This window comes from Clupea harengus, chromosome 8 (genome assembly GCF_900700415.2).
Source record: "Clupea harengus chromosome 8, Ch_v2.0.2, whole genome shotgun sequence".
Taxonomy (NCBI): Eukaryota; Metazoa; Chordata; class Actinopteri; order Clupeiformes; family Clupeidae; genus Clupea; species Clupea harengus.
In genome coordinates, this window is record NC_045159.1 from 3,971,948 (window position 1) to 3,985,087 (window position 13,140).

At 48.6% G+C, this 13,140-nt stretch overlaps 1 protein-coding gene across 4 annotated transcripts in view; it reads left to right on the forward strand.

The window, feature by feature from the left end:
• specc1 (sperm antigen with calponin homology and coiled-coil domains 1) overlaps positions 1-13,140 on the forward strand; it is an 80,034-nt gene that overhangs the window by 23,027 nt on the left and 43,867 nt on the right. Inside the window, exon 1 of one of the 4 annotated variants that reach the window (XM_031571549.2) lies at positions 5,322-6,120. The exons of the other annotated variants lie outside the window; for them this stretch is intronic. Within the exon in view, the coding sequence (XP_031427409.1) occupies positions 6,081-6,120 (40 nt within the window). The 5' untranslated portion in view covers positions 5,322-6,080. Of the gene's footprint in view, positions 1-5,321; positions 6,121-13,140 lie in introns of those variants that run through there. 4 annotated transcript variants of the gene reach the window in all.

The window sequence follows — 13,140 nt, forward strand, 5'->3', positions numbered from 1 at the left end:
TGGTGGTTTGAGCTCATGGTGTGTTTGCTTATCCAGACCTCATTAAAACCTGCACTTGTACACACACACACACACACACACACACACACACACACACACACACACACACACACACACACACACACACACACACACAGTATACACACACACACACGCTGATCAGTTGTTTATTTGCAAGGTCCCTGGATCACAGAAATCTCACTAGGCTTCAGGAGATGAGTCACAACACGATACACTGACACAAACAAATCCAGCCAAATCACCAAGATATTGTCAAAACAGTCTGAAGAAGTGCCTGTTTACTGTTCCCTCTGTCACAGTGGAATGTAAATCAGAAAATCTTACCAATTTATTTGCATGTTTTGAAGCAGTTAAATCGATATGCGCCTGTACAAGACAGCAGTTCAGAGCGCTCATTAGTTTTTTCTCCTCTTATGAAGCTTAACTTCAAATACAACAGATGCCAGATTGTACCTTTATCTTTAATAAATGAGGGAAACTCTGGTGTTCTTCACGCTTCAGTGGAAGTTAGCAGAGGTCCACAGACTGTGGATTTTAATCAAGATGAAAGCGCCTCTCAGGCAGAACAGCGTATGCCTTAACGGATGTGTCTGAGTGACAGGTCTGGAAACCGCTGTGAGTAAGCCCACTTCTGGGCTGGCATTTAGACTCTCCACGGGCTCTTTTGATGGAGGATATTTTCAGATGGTTGTGTCGTGGCATTTGGTGTGTGAGAGGGCTTGGATTCTTAAGGGTGGCATTTTTATGTGGATGTCTTTTCAAGTTATGCCATGCCAGTTTCCCCCCCCCCCCCCCCCCTTTTTTACTGAGAGGATCTCCTTTGCCCAGATCTGTATACTTAACTCTGCTATGAAGTTCTGTTTGTAATGTTAATCCTGTGTTGATGGTACATGGGTCCTCCTTATATTATTTCAAAGTCAGACCAACTGGCTTGTTTTCCTGTCACTTGCGGGAGTGGTAGCATATTTTGAATCATCATATTTCTCACATTGGAATGTGTCCTTTAGTGGTATGGGGAAGCACCTCAGTATTGGGAATTCCCACCTCATGCATCTCATCACGACGCACTTTCAGCTCTGCAGCTGTGCCGCGTCGCTGTGTAACGCACTGCTCTCCCAAATGAGGTGATATCCCATGACACGCGCGCAGACTCTGGGCATTCGCATCAGTCCCACATTCCTCAAATGCCCTGATTTAAAAGTCCAAGTCGCATCAGCACATTTCACTGCCCATCGCCACATGCCCCAGCCACCCCACCCACCCCAACACCCAACCCCACCCAACCCCACCTACCCCAAAAACCCCCTGTAGCTGGCTCCAAACCAGCCAGAGTCAGGCAGATAATTCAAAGTTATTTCCTCTCCGGCTGCACTCTGGCTGTAAATTGGTTTGTGTAAGCTGATGGATGGCCCATTCCACTGCCTCTGTCTGCTGTGCGAAGCAGCAGGCACCAGCCAGCACGTGCCACATGCTGAGGACCCAGATAAGACTGGGCTGATCCTCTGTCTCTCTGAGATGTGTTTGGCAGTTTTCAGTATTACTTTTATTATTACACACGCACAGACAGACAGACAGACAGACAGACAGACAGACAGACAGACACAGAGACAGTTTCTCTCTCAGTCATACTCTTCTCTTGTACACTGAAATAGTACTGAGGTAAAACGGTGGATGTTGCAGTTTGTTTCAGATTTCAGAGCTAATAAAATATTCTGAAATTGAATCTGCATCTGCTCTCTTTCTCACACAGACACACAGCATCAGATTTTGTATTCATTAATACATTCATTAATGTATATAGCAGATCAAAGACTTGAATGCAAATTATATGTTGTGGAACTGCTGAAACAGTATGCATGCACTCACATGCATTGAGATGTGCTGGTCTGCTAACAGGACCTGGGAGGTCTAATCCCCCAGTGGCGGAAGGATTCTAATGTATATCGAGACTGAGCGATTGCTACAGAAATTGACCACCCTTGACAGTCAGTATAACAAACCTGTCCGTCTAGGGGTTAAAGGACTACTGCGACCACTCCACTTACTTGAGGACCTCATCAATATTTAAATGGAGCTTCTGGCCAACTGGGGAGGATCTCCAGCCAAGCGAGAGGAGCGGAGTGGAGGCTGCTGTGGGTGTGTGCTCACTCGCTCACTCGCCTATAAATAGCCCTCCTCCAGCAGGCTCTCCCCGAGGCCTTTCTCACAGGTGGAACCACACCAGTCACGCCCCTCTCTCTCTCCCTCTCTCTCTCTCTCTCTCTCTCTCTCTGTCCCTCTCTCTTTCTCTGTCTCTCTGTCTCCCTCTCTCTCTATCTTCCTATCTCTCTCTCCCTCTCTCTCTTTCTCCCCTCTCTCTCTCTCTTTTCTCCCTCTCTCTTTCTCTCTCTCTCTCTCTCTCTCTCTCTCTCTCTCTGTCCCTCTCTCTTTCTCTGTCTCTCTGTCTCCCTCTCTCTCTCTGACTTCCTCTCTCTCTCCCTCTCTTACTCTCTCTCTCTCTTCCTCTGTCTTTCTCCCTCTCTTTCTCTCTCTCTCTTTCTCTCTCTCTCTCTCTCACTCTCTCTCTGGGATTGGGCTGGTCCACGTGTGGATTGAGGCAGCTCTACGTTCACGTGGGAAAGTTTCTGGTCATTCGACTGAAAAAGTGCATGCTATGGTTATGCCCAGAACTTCAAATGTTATTGCGGTATTTCACACAGTTTCGAAAATAAACTTCCAGGGAAGTGTGGCCTGCCTTTCAATGTTGTTTTTTATTTTTTTTACATATGACTGCAGTAATCACGTTCAGCCATAAGACCTTTTCTGTCGGCCACCTGTCCTCTAAACAACTGAATGAAGTGCTGGCACAGCTTCTGGTGTCACTAGTTTGCGACGGCCTAATTGCTAGCGTGCTCAGGAAGAGCTTGTCATCAGGAGTTAGTCATTCACATCTATGAAGTCAGTGGTTCAGGCGTCGGTTGAGAAGGCGGGTCACCATGTCGACAGTGCCCAGCCTTTCCCGCATGTGGCATCTCATTATGGGGTGGCAGAGCAGGGGGGGCTCCTCTAACGCCCGTCCGAGGAGTTGTAAATCACGACAGCATTTTATCGGGACTGAAGTCAGGGGTTGTGTCCTCTAGCCATGCAAATCATGTGGCGTTTTTATGTGAAGAGAAGTTATAGCTTAAAGCACAATGCTCGTGCCAAAACTCTTGTATGTTTATTTTTTGCCGGCTGGTTATAACTTAGGGAAGGACAGTTGTTCCACATCACAGATCATATGGATTTCTCTGAGAGATTGCTTATGGCCTCGGGGCGGGGAAGAGGGATGCTTCATCTTTTTGCTGATTTGCAACCATCATCAGAATCATTACAGCTTAGCCAAAAACAGTCATCTGTCAGGAGGGACACAGAGAGAGAGATGATGCACGGTTGTGTGTGCCTGTGCAGCCCCCTGAGTTTGAGATGAAAGATGCTTATGTCAGAGCCATCCTGCAGCCTCCTGTCATCGTGAGGGATGAGGAGCCGAGGCAGCCGCAGCAAGAGGGAGGAGTGAGGAGGAGAAGGGAGGGGTGAGTAGGAGAGGGGAGGGGTGAGGAGGAGAGGGAAGTGAGGGGAAGAGGGGAGGAGGGGAGGGGTGAGGAGAAGAGGGGAGGAGTGAGGAGGAGAGGTTTGTTGGAGCTGGGGTGACGGGAACTTGCCCAGACAGCAGTCCCCCACCCCAGAGGATGATGGGAGCATTCCGTTCCAAAGGGCAGACAGCCCTGTGGACCCCCTCTACACCCCGTCCTTCAACAACCCCTCCTGGTGTGAACACATGGGGCCACTTGGAGTCCCGCTGGGACAGCATGACCTCAATGGGCAGTCAGCCGTGACACGCAGTCGCCGACAGACACTCGAGGGCGCACGTGCACCAGCAGGTACACCCGCACTGGCGTGAGCACAAGCATCGGCACTCAGCTGCTGGCATGACCCCCAGGCGACCTAGTCCCTGCAGAGATCTTAGACAAACAATCACCCCATAGGCAGTGGAAGGTGTGACAGGCCCAAGGCAAATTGAACTGCTTCTGTAGCTCAACTTCTGAGAAGGTCATGGGTTTGGTTATATCAGCACATGTGCTGACGAGGACAAAAATGTATGCTTTCAGAGTTTTGTTAAAATCATCTACTGTCGAAACACCTATCCGGGGGGGGGGGGTGTGGTGGAAGCGGTAGCATCCTGAACATGTTTAGGCTGAGAACCCATGGGGACCCGAGTTTGGGTCCGGCTTGCCGTCATTTCCCGATCCCAGTCTCACTCATCTCTCTCTCTCTCTCTCTCTCTTATTTCATTGTCTCTCCTCACTATTCTGTCCGATAAAAAAAAAAAAAGCCCAAAAATAAAATGAAGGACCTATACGAAGAACTGTGTGTGTGTGAGGGAGGGAGGGAGGGAGGATGGTCCTGCTGTAATGAGGGAGAGGAGCCAGCCTGGCTAAGGGAATGAGGCAGCATAACTCTTCTGTTGGGGAAGAAAGCTTCCACACAGCCTTAATGGGATTAAAACGGGGCTCACGCTGTGCACGGGCTCTGAGGCTGCGTTAACAGGAGCATGAAAGGAGAAGGAGACTGTGAGAGGAGGAAGAGGAGACATAAAGAGGAGAGGGAGTATACAAATATGGCTGAGAGAGAGAGAGAGAGAGAGAGAGAGAGAGAGAGAGTGTTGGTGATATTCCCTAATTGTTAAGTAAGGGAGGGGTTGGTTGAAGCGAAGATGACACATTCGTGTACTTCAGACTTGAGTTTTGGTGCGTGGCTTTTATGGCTATTAATATTTCACAGATGCATACATTGTGAATGAGCAAGAAAATACAAGCTATCCTCTCAGCAGCCCCCTCCCCTTTACCTCCTGCTGGGGTCAGCCATGGGGAGAAGGGTAGAAACACACCCACCCCTCTGCATCAGTAATGCAACTAAGTTGCTTAAAAAAACAAACTGGCTGTGGCTGAATGCAGACGGGAGGGGTGTGTTTGTATTGACATAGACATGGATGTGTGTGTGTGTGTGTGTGTGTGTGTGTGGTTGTGGTTGTGTTTGTGTGCATGCATTTGAGCAGAGGCAAGAGAGTTCATCAGAATGGCTCTTCACATCTGGAAGGACGGATGGATGGAGACAGTGAAGAAAGAAAAGAAAAGAGAGCCGTCCACTGTTAGCGCCTGCCAAGGAGACTTAGCGGACGCCCCCTTCCCTCCCTTTCCGTCCCTGTGCCGTACTTACCCCCACTTTCCCCTCGCTCTCTCCCTTTTCATCTGCTCTCTGTTCTCTGAGTGAGGAGATTGCCCTCCCAAAGACAGAGAGTCTGCTGTAGAGTTAGCGTGTCTCTCTGCACTAGGGTAGCAAAATAAAGCCTTAAGAGGAACAGAAAGAGGAGGAGCAGACAGGAGAGGAGTGGCAGTGAGTCCATCAGTGCCGGGTGTGTGTGTGTGTGTGTGTACCGTGCATGCTTGTGTGTGAGTTGGTGGCCACTCCCCCTAGTGAATACTGATTAGAGCAGAACAGAGTCTGATGAAGCCCACATTGCTGCCTCTGTCACTGCTGTTGCTGTTGCTGTTGTTGCTGCTGTTGCTGCTGTTGCTGCTGTTGCTGCCACTGCCACCCGTCAGTCTCAGTTTGTCACTGTCGCCAGCATCTACACAGCCTGGACTCAGCCAACGGGGGACCCCAGCTCTCACACACACACACACACACACACACACACACACACACACAAACACTACCTGTCACCCAACCAAACACCGCCCAGGTTACTGCCTGACAGACTGGTTCACCGGTTTCACCGACTTCTCCAGGAAGGACCGCTCAGGAAGGACACAAAAAGAAAAGGAAGCACAGTAGGGCAGATAGCCGTTCCTGGTTCTCCTTGGAGCCGGCGCGAGAGCAGAGCGGAGCGGAGCGTGTGTGCGTGTGTGTGTGGCGGCGGTCTCCGCTCTGCTGTGCTGTGCTCACCTGGGTCTGAGTCCCACGCCACCCGTGGCTGATGGATTAAGCCGAGCCCTCGTGAGACGGGAGACCAGAGCTGAGCAGCGGAGCGCACCAGAGCCATGGGCAACCAAGCAGGGAGAGCCGAGGAGCAGGAGCCAGGTCTGCCTTCACACAAGCATGGGAGTTTGGCATTGGGGTAGACTGTCTGACTGTCTCTCTCTCTCTCCTCCTCTCTGGCTCCCTCTCTCTTTCTCTCTTTGTCTCTCTTTTCTTGTCGGTTTCTCTGTCTCTCTTTGTCTCCCACACCTCCTTTCATGCATTTACAGTAAGTTAATGTTTATGTCTGACAGGACGCCAAGAGGGTCTGTCAGTTGTCGCTGCTTGATAACAGATGGGTTTTCATTGTGAACGTTCCCTCCTTGGTCATTCTTCATCATTACCATTGTGTACAGACTGTCAGGAAACTGGTATCTGAAATGTTTAGTCAGACCATACAGCTTTGCACTAATGACCCAGTATGTTGAGTAACATCCTTCAGGCTGCACTTGTGAGAAAAGATGAAGATTCTTATTTCCGTCTTTTCTTCAGCGTGATTGATGGTGACAGGCATTCCTGGCCGATCCGCTGTGGCTTTCCCAAGCGTGGTAAATTAATGGACGCATTTCTCATATGTTGAGACATGCAAAGTGCTGAGTAAGGGTTTAGTTCCTCGGGCTTTCATCGCGCAGTGAGAGAGCAGGAGGTGCAGTGAGAGAGGAGGCGCAGTGAGAGAGTGGAGGCGCAGTGAGAGAGGAGGCGCAGTGAGAGAGTGGAGGTGCAGTGAGAGAGTGGAGGCGCAGTGAGAGAGTGGAGGCACAGGGTGAGAGAGCAGGAGGCACAGGGTGAGAGAGTGGAGGCGCAGGGTGAGAGTGGAGGCGCAGGGTGAGAGAGCAGGAGGCACAGGGTGAGAGTGGAGGCGCAGGGTGAGAGAGGAGGCGCAGGGTGAGAGAGCAGGAGGCACAGGGTGAGAGTGGAGGCGCAGGGTGAGAGAGTGGAGGCACAGGGTGAGAGAGCAGGAGGCACAGTGAGAGAGAGGAGGCGCAGGGTGAGAGAGTGGAGGCACAGTGAGAGAGAGGAGGCGCAGGGTGAGAGAGAGGAGGCACAGGGTGAGAGTGGAGGAATGAGGCTCCTTGGACCTGAGGAGGCTCTGCTGCTGCTGATCACAGTGCCTCCACAGGCTCCGTGCTGACTGAGGGATAAAACTGCCTTTTGCTCACACCGTCTCATTTCCATTTCACAGCCTTTTTGAGTTTTTTACTAAAAACAAGGAAGTCAGTTCGCTCTATCACCTTGTTCTGTCTTTTATCTTGTCTGTCTCTCTTTTCTTTTTCTTTTTTTTTACACTGTATGTCCTTTCTTCGTCCACATTTGTCCGCTTCTCTATGTTTACAGAGAGACAATATTCCTGTATCGTAAACATGCCAACCTTATCACAAAGCAATAGCTGGGGCTATCCACTCTTAGTGGTTCAGTGTTCTCCTGGTCTGCCGTAGCTGCATTGGTCAGTCTGTCTTTTAGCTCTACATATGGATTCTCTGGGCTCTGTGTATAACTGTTCACAGTGGTCTGGCAGCATTTGGCACATCTGTGGGCGGTGAATGAGGTCTCTGTGTGTGTTTTGGCAGGGAGAGGAGAGCACGGCAGTGGGCCACTGTGGCACTGTCAAACTCTTATCAGGCTTTCTGGTATAAAAGACTCATCATGGCGGAGTGTGCGAGTGTGTGTGTGTGTGTGTGTGTGTGTGTGTGTGTGTGTGTGTGTGTGTGTGTGTGTGTGCGCGCGTGTGCATATGCACTCTTTGAGATAACGCAGCAGGCCCTCTGTGGCAACTGTATTAAACAAAAGATTAACTCCATCCTATGCACACACACACACACACACACAAACACACAGACAAACACACACACACACACACACACACACACACATAAACAAATACACAAACACACACACACCCACACACCCATAATAATACCCATATACTCTTTCGCAACACTCCTTTGCTCTTTTGCCACACACAGGCCAACCAGTGTGACTCAGTGGTGGCTATAGTGATCATGTATTTATGATTGTTTTTGCATTTATGGTTTCCGCCTGGTGTAAAATGTCTTGGTGGGATTGGGGCTTCCTGCTGCAACAGGAGGAGAAAAGGTTTACACTGGTAAAATGCACCTGGGAGGCCAGCCCAAGTAATGCCTACAGTATGTGTGGGAAAATCTGTGTTTATGTTTTCCTTGTATAAAAGAAGCAGATGTTATGTTTGCGCTCAGGAAGCAATTCATTCTGAATGTTTTCCCCAGTAGTTTACCAAGGAATGAACTATGGAGGACTGTCGCTTTGTTGCCTGGCAGATTTCGAACTGCTTCTCTCCTCCTTTTGATGATTCATTCATTAGTGAACTCCCCCATCCATGAACATTCACGTGCGCTGCGTGCCCTTGCACTGCTATGCACACAGGGGGTTTTGAGAGTGACACCGTGCGAGAACATCTGGAAAGAATCCCTCATCTCCTCAGTTTTCTCGAAGCAGTGTCACTTCCTGCTGTCAGAAGGGACTTTGCGGTGATGGGCGAGATTGTCCAGTTCACATGAGGAGAGGACTCCAGGGCCCACCTGCGCCTCATCTGTCTCCTCTCACAGCCTTCCCATCACACACACTCACACACACACACACCGAGACTCTGTCAGACTCTGAGACCAGACACTGACCAACTTTAACCAGAGACATCAACAAACTCCCTCTAACAAACTGAGATGGCCTCCGTAACGTGCCGTTGTCTAGGTTACCTGTAAACCACTCAGATTTTTGTGACACTGTTCTTAAGAAAGAGTGTGAAGTACATCTAGAGATGGGGATTGACGAGGTAAATCAGATTGGTTTGAGATAGTCGGTCTGGATGGGATGTCTAACTGGTATAACTTGATATCTGTGGACCTTTTTTGCTGTTTTGGTGCTCACATCAGTCTCTGTCTCAGGAATCCTGTGGTTCGTGAATTTGGAACGGATGAACATATTTGCAGGATTGATGAGTCCTTTTGCCAGTGCAGATCAATTCCTTTATTAGAGCCAGGGTCATTTGAAGACCGCATCAAGGTGGCCTTCCAGTAATCTAAGTAATCATCTTTGGAGTGTAAGTTTATGAATGCTGAATTCCACTGCAATTATGAGCCTCATCCATCAGAGGAAATCATTAGCACAGCAATCCATCACACTCAGACGAGGCGCTCCGGAGCGTGGAGAGGAGCAGGGGTGCTGCCTCCGAAGCCCTGCTCCGGCGAGGTCCGGAAAGACCGGGAGAAAGTCTGAGCTGAGCAGATGGTGAGATGTTAATGGATCTGCCACACGCTTGTTTATTACACTGATGCCCCAGCCGCGTCTGGTTATGGAGTGGGTTTCCGTAATGTAATTAGAATCGATTATTCAATGGGTGAGGTTTTCTTCGTCCACTATCCTGATGTTGAAGTACTTGAGAGGACGGTCACAAAGGCAAAATCATTGATTTTAAAGCATTAAAAGAAGGATGGGAAAATTGATGTAACCAGTGCCAATGGTCAGTAAATTCAGTAGCTAAGTGCTAAAAAATGTAATAATAAATGTGGGTATTGCTTATTCAAAGATGGTGGCACGTTTAATGTGTTTTTCTGACTCCCTGTCAAACTTCATGGTTAGTCTTGGTCTGGTCTGATCCACTGGACTTTTAGCCTATGCTATCCCTCATATCAAGTTTAATTTCAAAGCTAAGACTTGGCTCACCTTCACTGCAAGATTCCACAAGTGACAAAGCAAGCTGGGAATAAAGGGGATGGGAACTAACACCTCTACCAGAAAATGTCAGCTGTTGCTTTTGTCCTCACGCAGCACTCCAGCAACGTGAATCATTTTCCTGTTCGACAGCTGAGTGCTATCGCAGCCAGAACAACCACAGACAGTACACGGAGAAATATGGTTCTGCAATCAATGGAACTGTCAGAACAAAAAGTTTTTACATTTCATTGTGTCATTACTTCAGAAATATCAGGAGTTTCCTCTCAGCCAAGAAGTCATATTTTGGTCTGTATCAGGACTCTGTTTGTTACCCTGTTGCCAAGGCAAGGTTGGCATGGCGCCCACCTCCAACAGATACCCAGATGACCATATCACTGAAATATGGCTGCACAGTGGGCCTATTTTCAGCTTGTCTGGAGAAAGAGACCCAACCCATTGTGAGATGTTTGTCCAGTGAGGTGGGTGAGTGAGACGGCCAGAGACAGCGAGGGTGTAGGGAACAAGCAAGGGTGAAAGAGAGGGGAGAGAGAGAGAGAGAGAGAGAGAGGGAGAGATGGTGCATTTTCCTCTTTCATGCTCAAAAAAGGATAGAACCACTGAGGCCCTGTGGTGGCTGAGCCTTGCCCAAATGTTTAGTGGTTTGGGTAATGCGGCAGAAAGCTGCCAGGACACTCGGGGAGGGCTGAGGGGGTGCGGGGGGGGGGGGCTATGGTTTTGATAATGTGTGAGTGAGTGGTGATAGCACTGCAGCAATAACAGTGTTACTCACTGGAACAACAGGCCTGTTTGTTTTCACTGCTCGCTCTCAGGCATCAGGAGTCGGATTAAGGAGGGGGGGGGAACGGACTGATACGCCTCACGGTAGGAGCTTGTTGCTGGAGATACGCAGGACCGATGGAAAAAGATTTCTCAACCCAGAATGCCGGACATCTCCAGCAATCAGAATGTAATAATACAGACCATTCTCCAGAAGGATTATATCTGCTTGAAAACACAGTTCTGCCTGAAAAGAAAAGAAACAGAACCTGACTCTGGGTACTTTGAGTTTCACTTGGTCTCCGCTTCTTAAACCTCCAGGATATGCCAGGCGAATTTACATCAGTATGTTGCCAACCCATAGCACGGCATATATGTGGATACTGATGTGTGTTTGTGTCTGTTTTTGGAATGCTTACAAGCTCACAGCAGTCAAGCAGGGCTTCAGTCATGCATGAAGTTGAGATTAACTGAGCCAGTAATGCAGAGCGATCACCTGCAAGGGAATGGTTCTGCGTAATGCTGCCCTGTGGGGCCTGTTCCCAGACAGCCTGATTCCCATCTCCTTCCCCCAGCTGCTGCCACCACTGGGGGTCTCGTTGGTTACAAGGCACTCTAGCGGAGCTGATGGACCAATAAACAAGCACCAGCCAAGACCAAGTGTTTTGATTGGACGTACTGTTTACCAATGTGGTTTTCTACATTGACTGGTTATTCTGCGGTGAGTTGTTTTATGGAAAAAGCGTTCTGCTACATGGCCAAGTGATCGCCGTCCCTCTGAATTGCATTTGGAGATTAATTGTACCAGGTTCAGAGGTTCTGATTGGCATGAAAACCTCCTCAACAGCAGGCAGTACAGGATGGACAGAGGATGGAAGTCTCCCGTCAGTAGATTGCTTTTGTGCCGTCTCATTGAAGTCGAGCAGCAGGAGTATCTCTCCTGGGTTGTCCCTCTATGACTGAGGGTCAAGCCTGCCCATACCTGATGAGAAAGAAATGGCTATTAGTAAACAGACACTCCTTTATGTGCAATGTGTGCCCAGGACAGGTGTGTCATATTTGAATTTGCCCTCTTCTGTTGCTTGTGTGTGTGTGTGTGTGTGTGTGTGTGTGTGTGTGTGTGTGTGTGTGTGTGTGTGTGTGTGTGTGTGTGTGTGTGTGTGTGTGTGTGTGTGTGTGTGTGTGTGTGTGTGTGTGTGTGTTGGTGTGTCAGAAAGACAGTTGCGTCAGTCTGGACACAAACTTGATACCTCTTTGATCACGAAACCCAAACATTACAAGTCTGTCCACTGCTGTTCAGCCGTGCCTTTGTTTCTCAAACAACACGCCCAAAAATAAACCAGTGAATACTTCCAGACCATCGTTAACACTGCAGTCTTAGCAAAGTTTCAACCGTGTGTTTGTGTCTGTCTGAGACACACACGGACACAAATGGTTCCCACTGTAAACACTCCAGTAATCTCGTCCGGTGTGGGCTCAGTGAGAAGACCCTTGGCCTGGTGCAGGCAGAGACAGGCTGTTTGTTTGTCATGTCGTCTCTCAGAACCGCGCGTTGGCCTGTAGGGAGTCATAGGATTGTACCATTGCTTTCACAGTAAACAGAGAAACGCAACTCCACCCCGATTAAGATGTTTGCCTTGGAGAAAGGGGGTACACAGCAACGCCCCCGTGAAACGGGCATCTGTTTTAATACCTTTTCATGTTATGAGTATTTTGCTGGGTTTGTTTGTTGACCATGACAGAGAGAAAGAGAGCAAGAGAGAGGAAGAGAATAAAGGTGTGGAGGTCACAGCGTGTGGATCTCAGGACCCTTTAAGTGCTTCATTGGTAAATCTGTCTCCGGTTCAGTGTTAGAGCTTCTCATTAAGGCTTTATCGCCGCTTGGTTCCCAGGGGGATGGCAGAAGCTTAATCTCAGAATAGATACCTCCTCAAGTGATATGAGAAGCACTCTTTATGAGAAATGGCCCTAGAAAGGGGCTTTTGTCAGCACGCATAACAAATCAAACTCACACAAAACGGTTATCTTGTGGTAAATAGTTCATTCGTGCTCAAAATTCCGAGTAATGTTGCATTTGAAGTGAAATGGTTTAATTGTCTTCATGTCGAACATGAACTTGACATATACCAGTGCGGCCTTGTGGGTTACCAGCCATCCCTCTTCAGAGTGTTCTTCAAAGGTTGGTGGGTTGAGGATAACATTTCCCTCAAAGTACACTTTCCTATTGCCACACACGAGTTAGTTGGTCTGTACTGTGTGGAAAAATAGTGCAGCCAGACGGACTGAGGAACCCTCTGAAGTGACCTTTCTGTCAACTCTTTCACTTTGGCTTTCTCTCAGGGTAATTTGGCCAGTGAGATATCGACTCAGTCAGCTGATAGTCATCTCTTTGATGTTTACTCCACAGTCACCTCTTGTCCTCTTGTGCAATGGGGAGCATTACCCCAAATCCTCTGATCATTGATGCTCTCGTGGTCTAATGCCCACAACTAGTTTGTGGCTTTATATGACATTAGATTTTCAAAGCAGTTGAAACGATGCCACGAGACGGTTGTTCATATGTAACTAACAAGTATACAGTATTACCATAGGACTTTGTCAAGTTTTAAATGACATTTC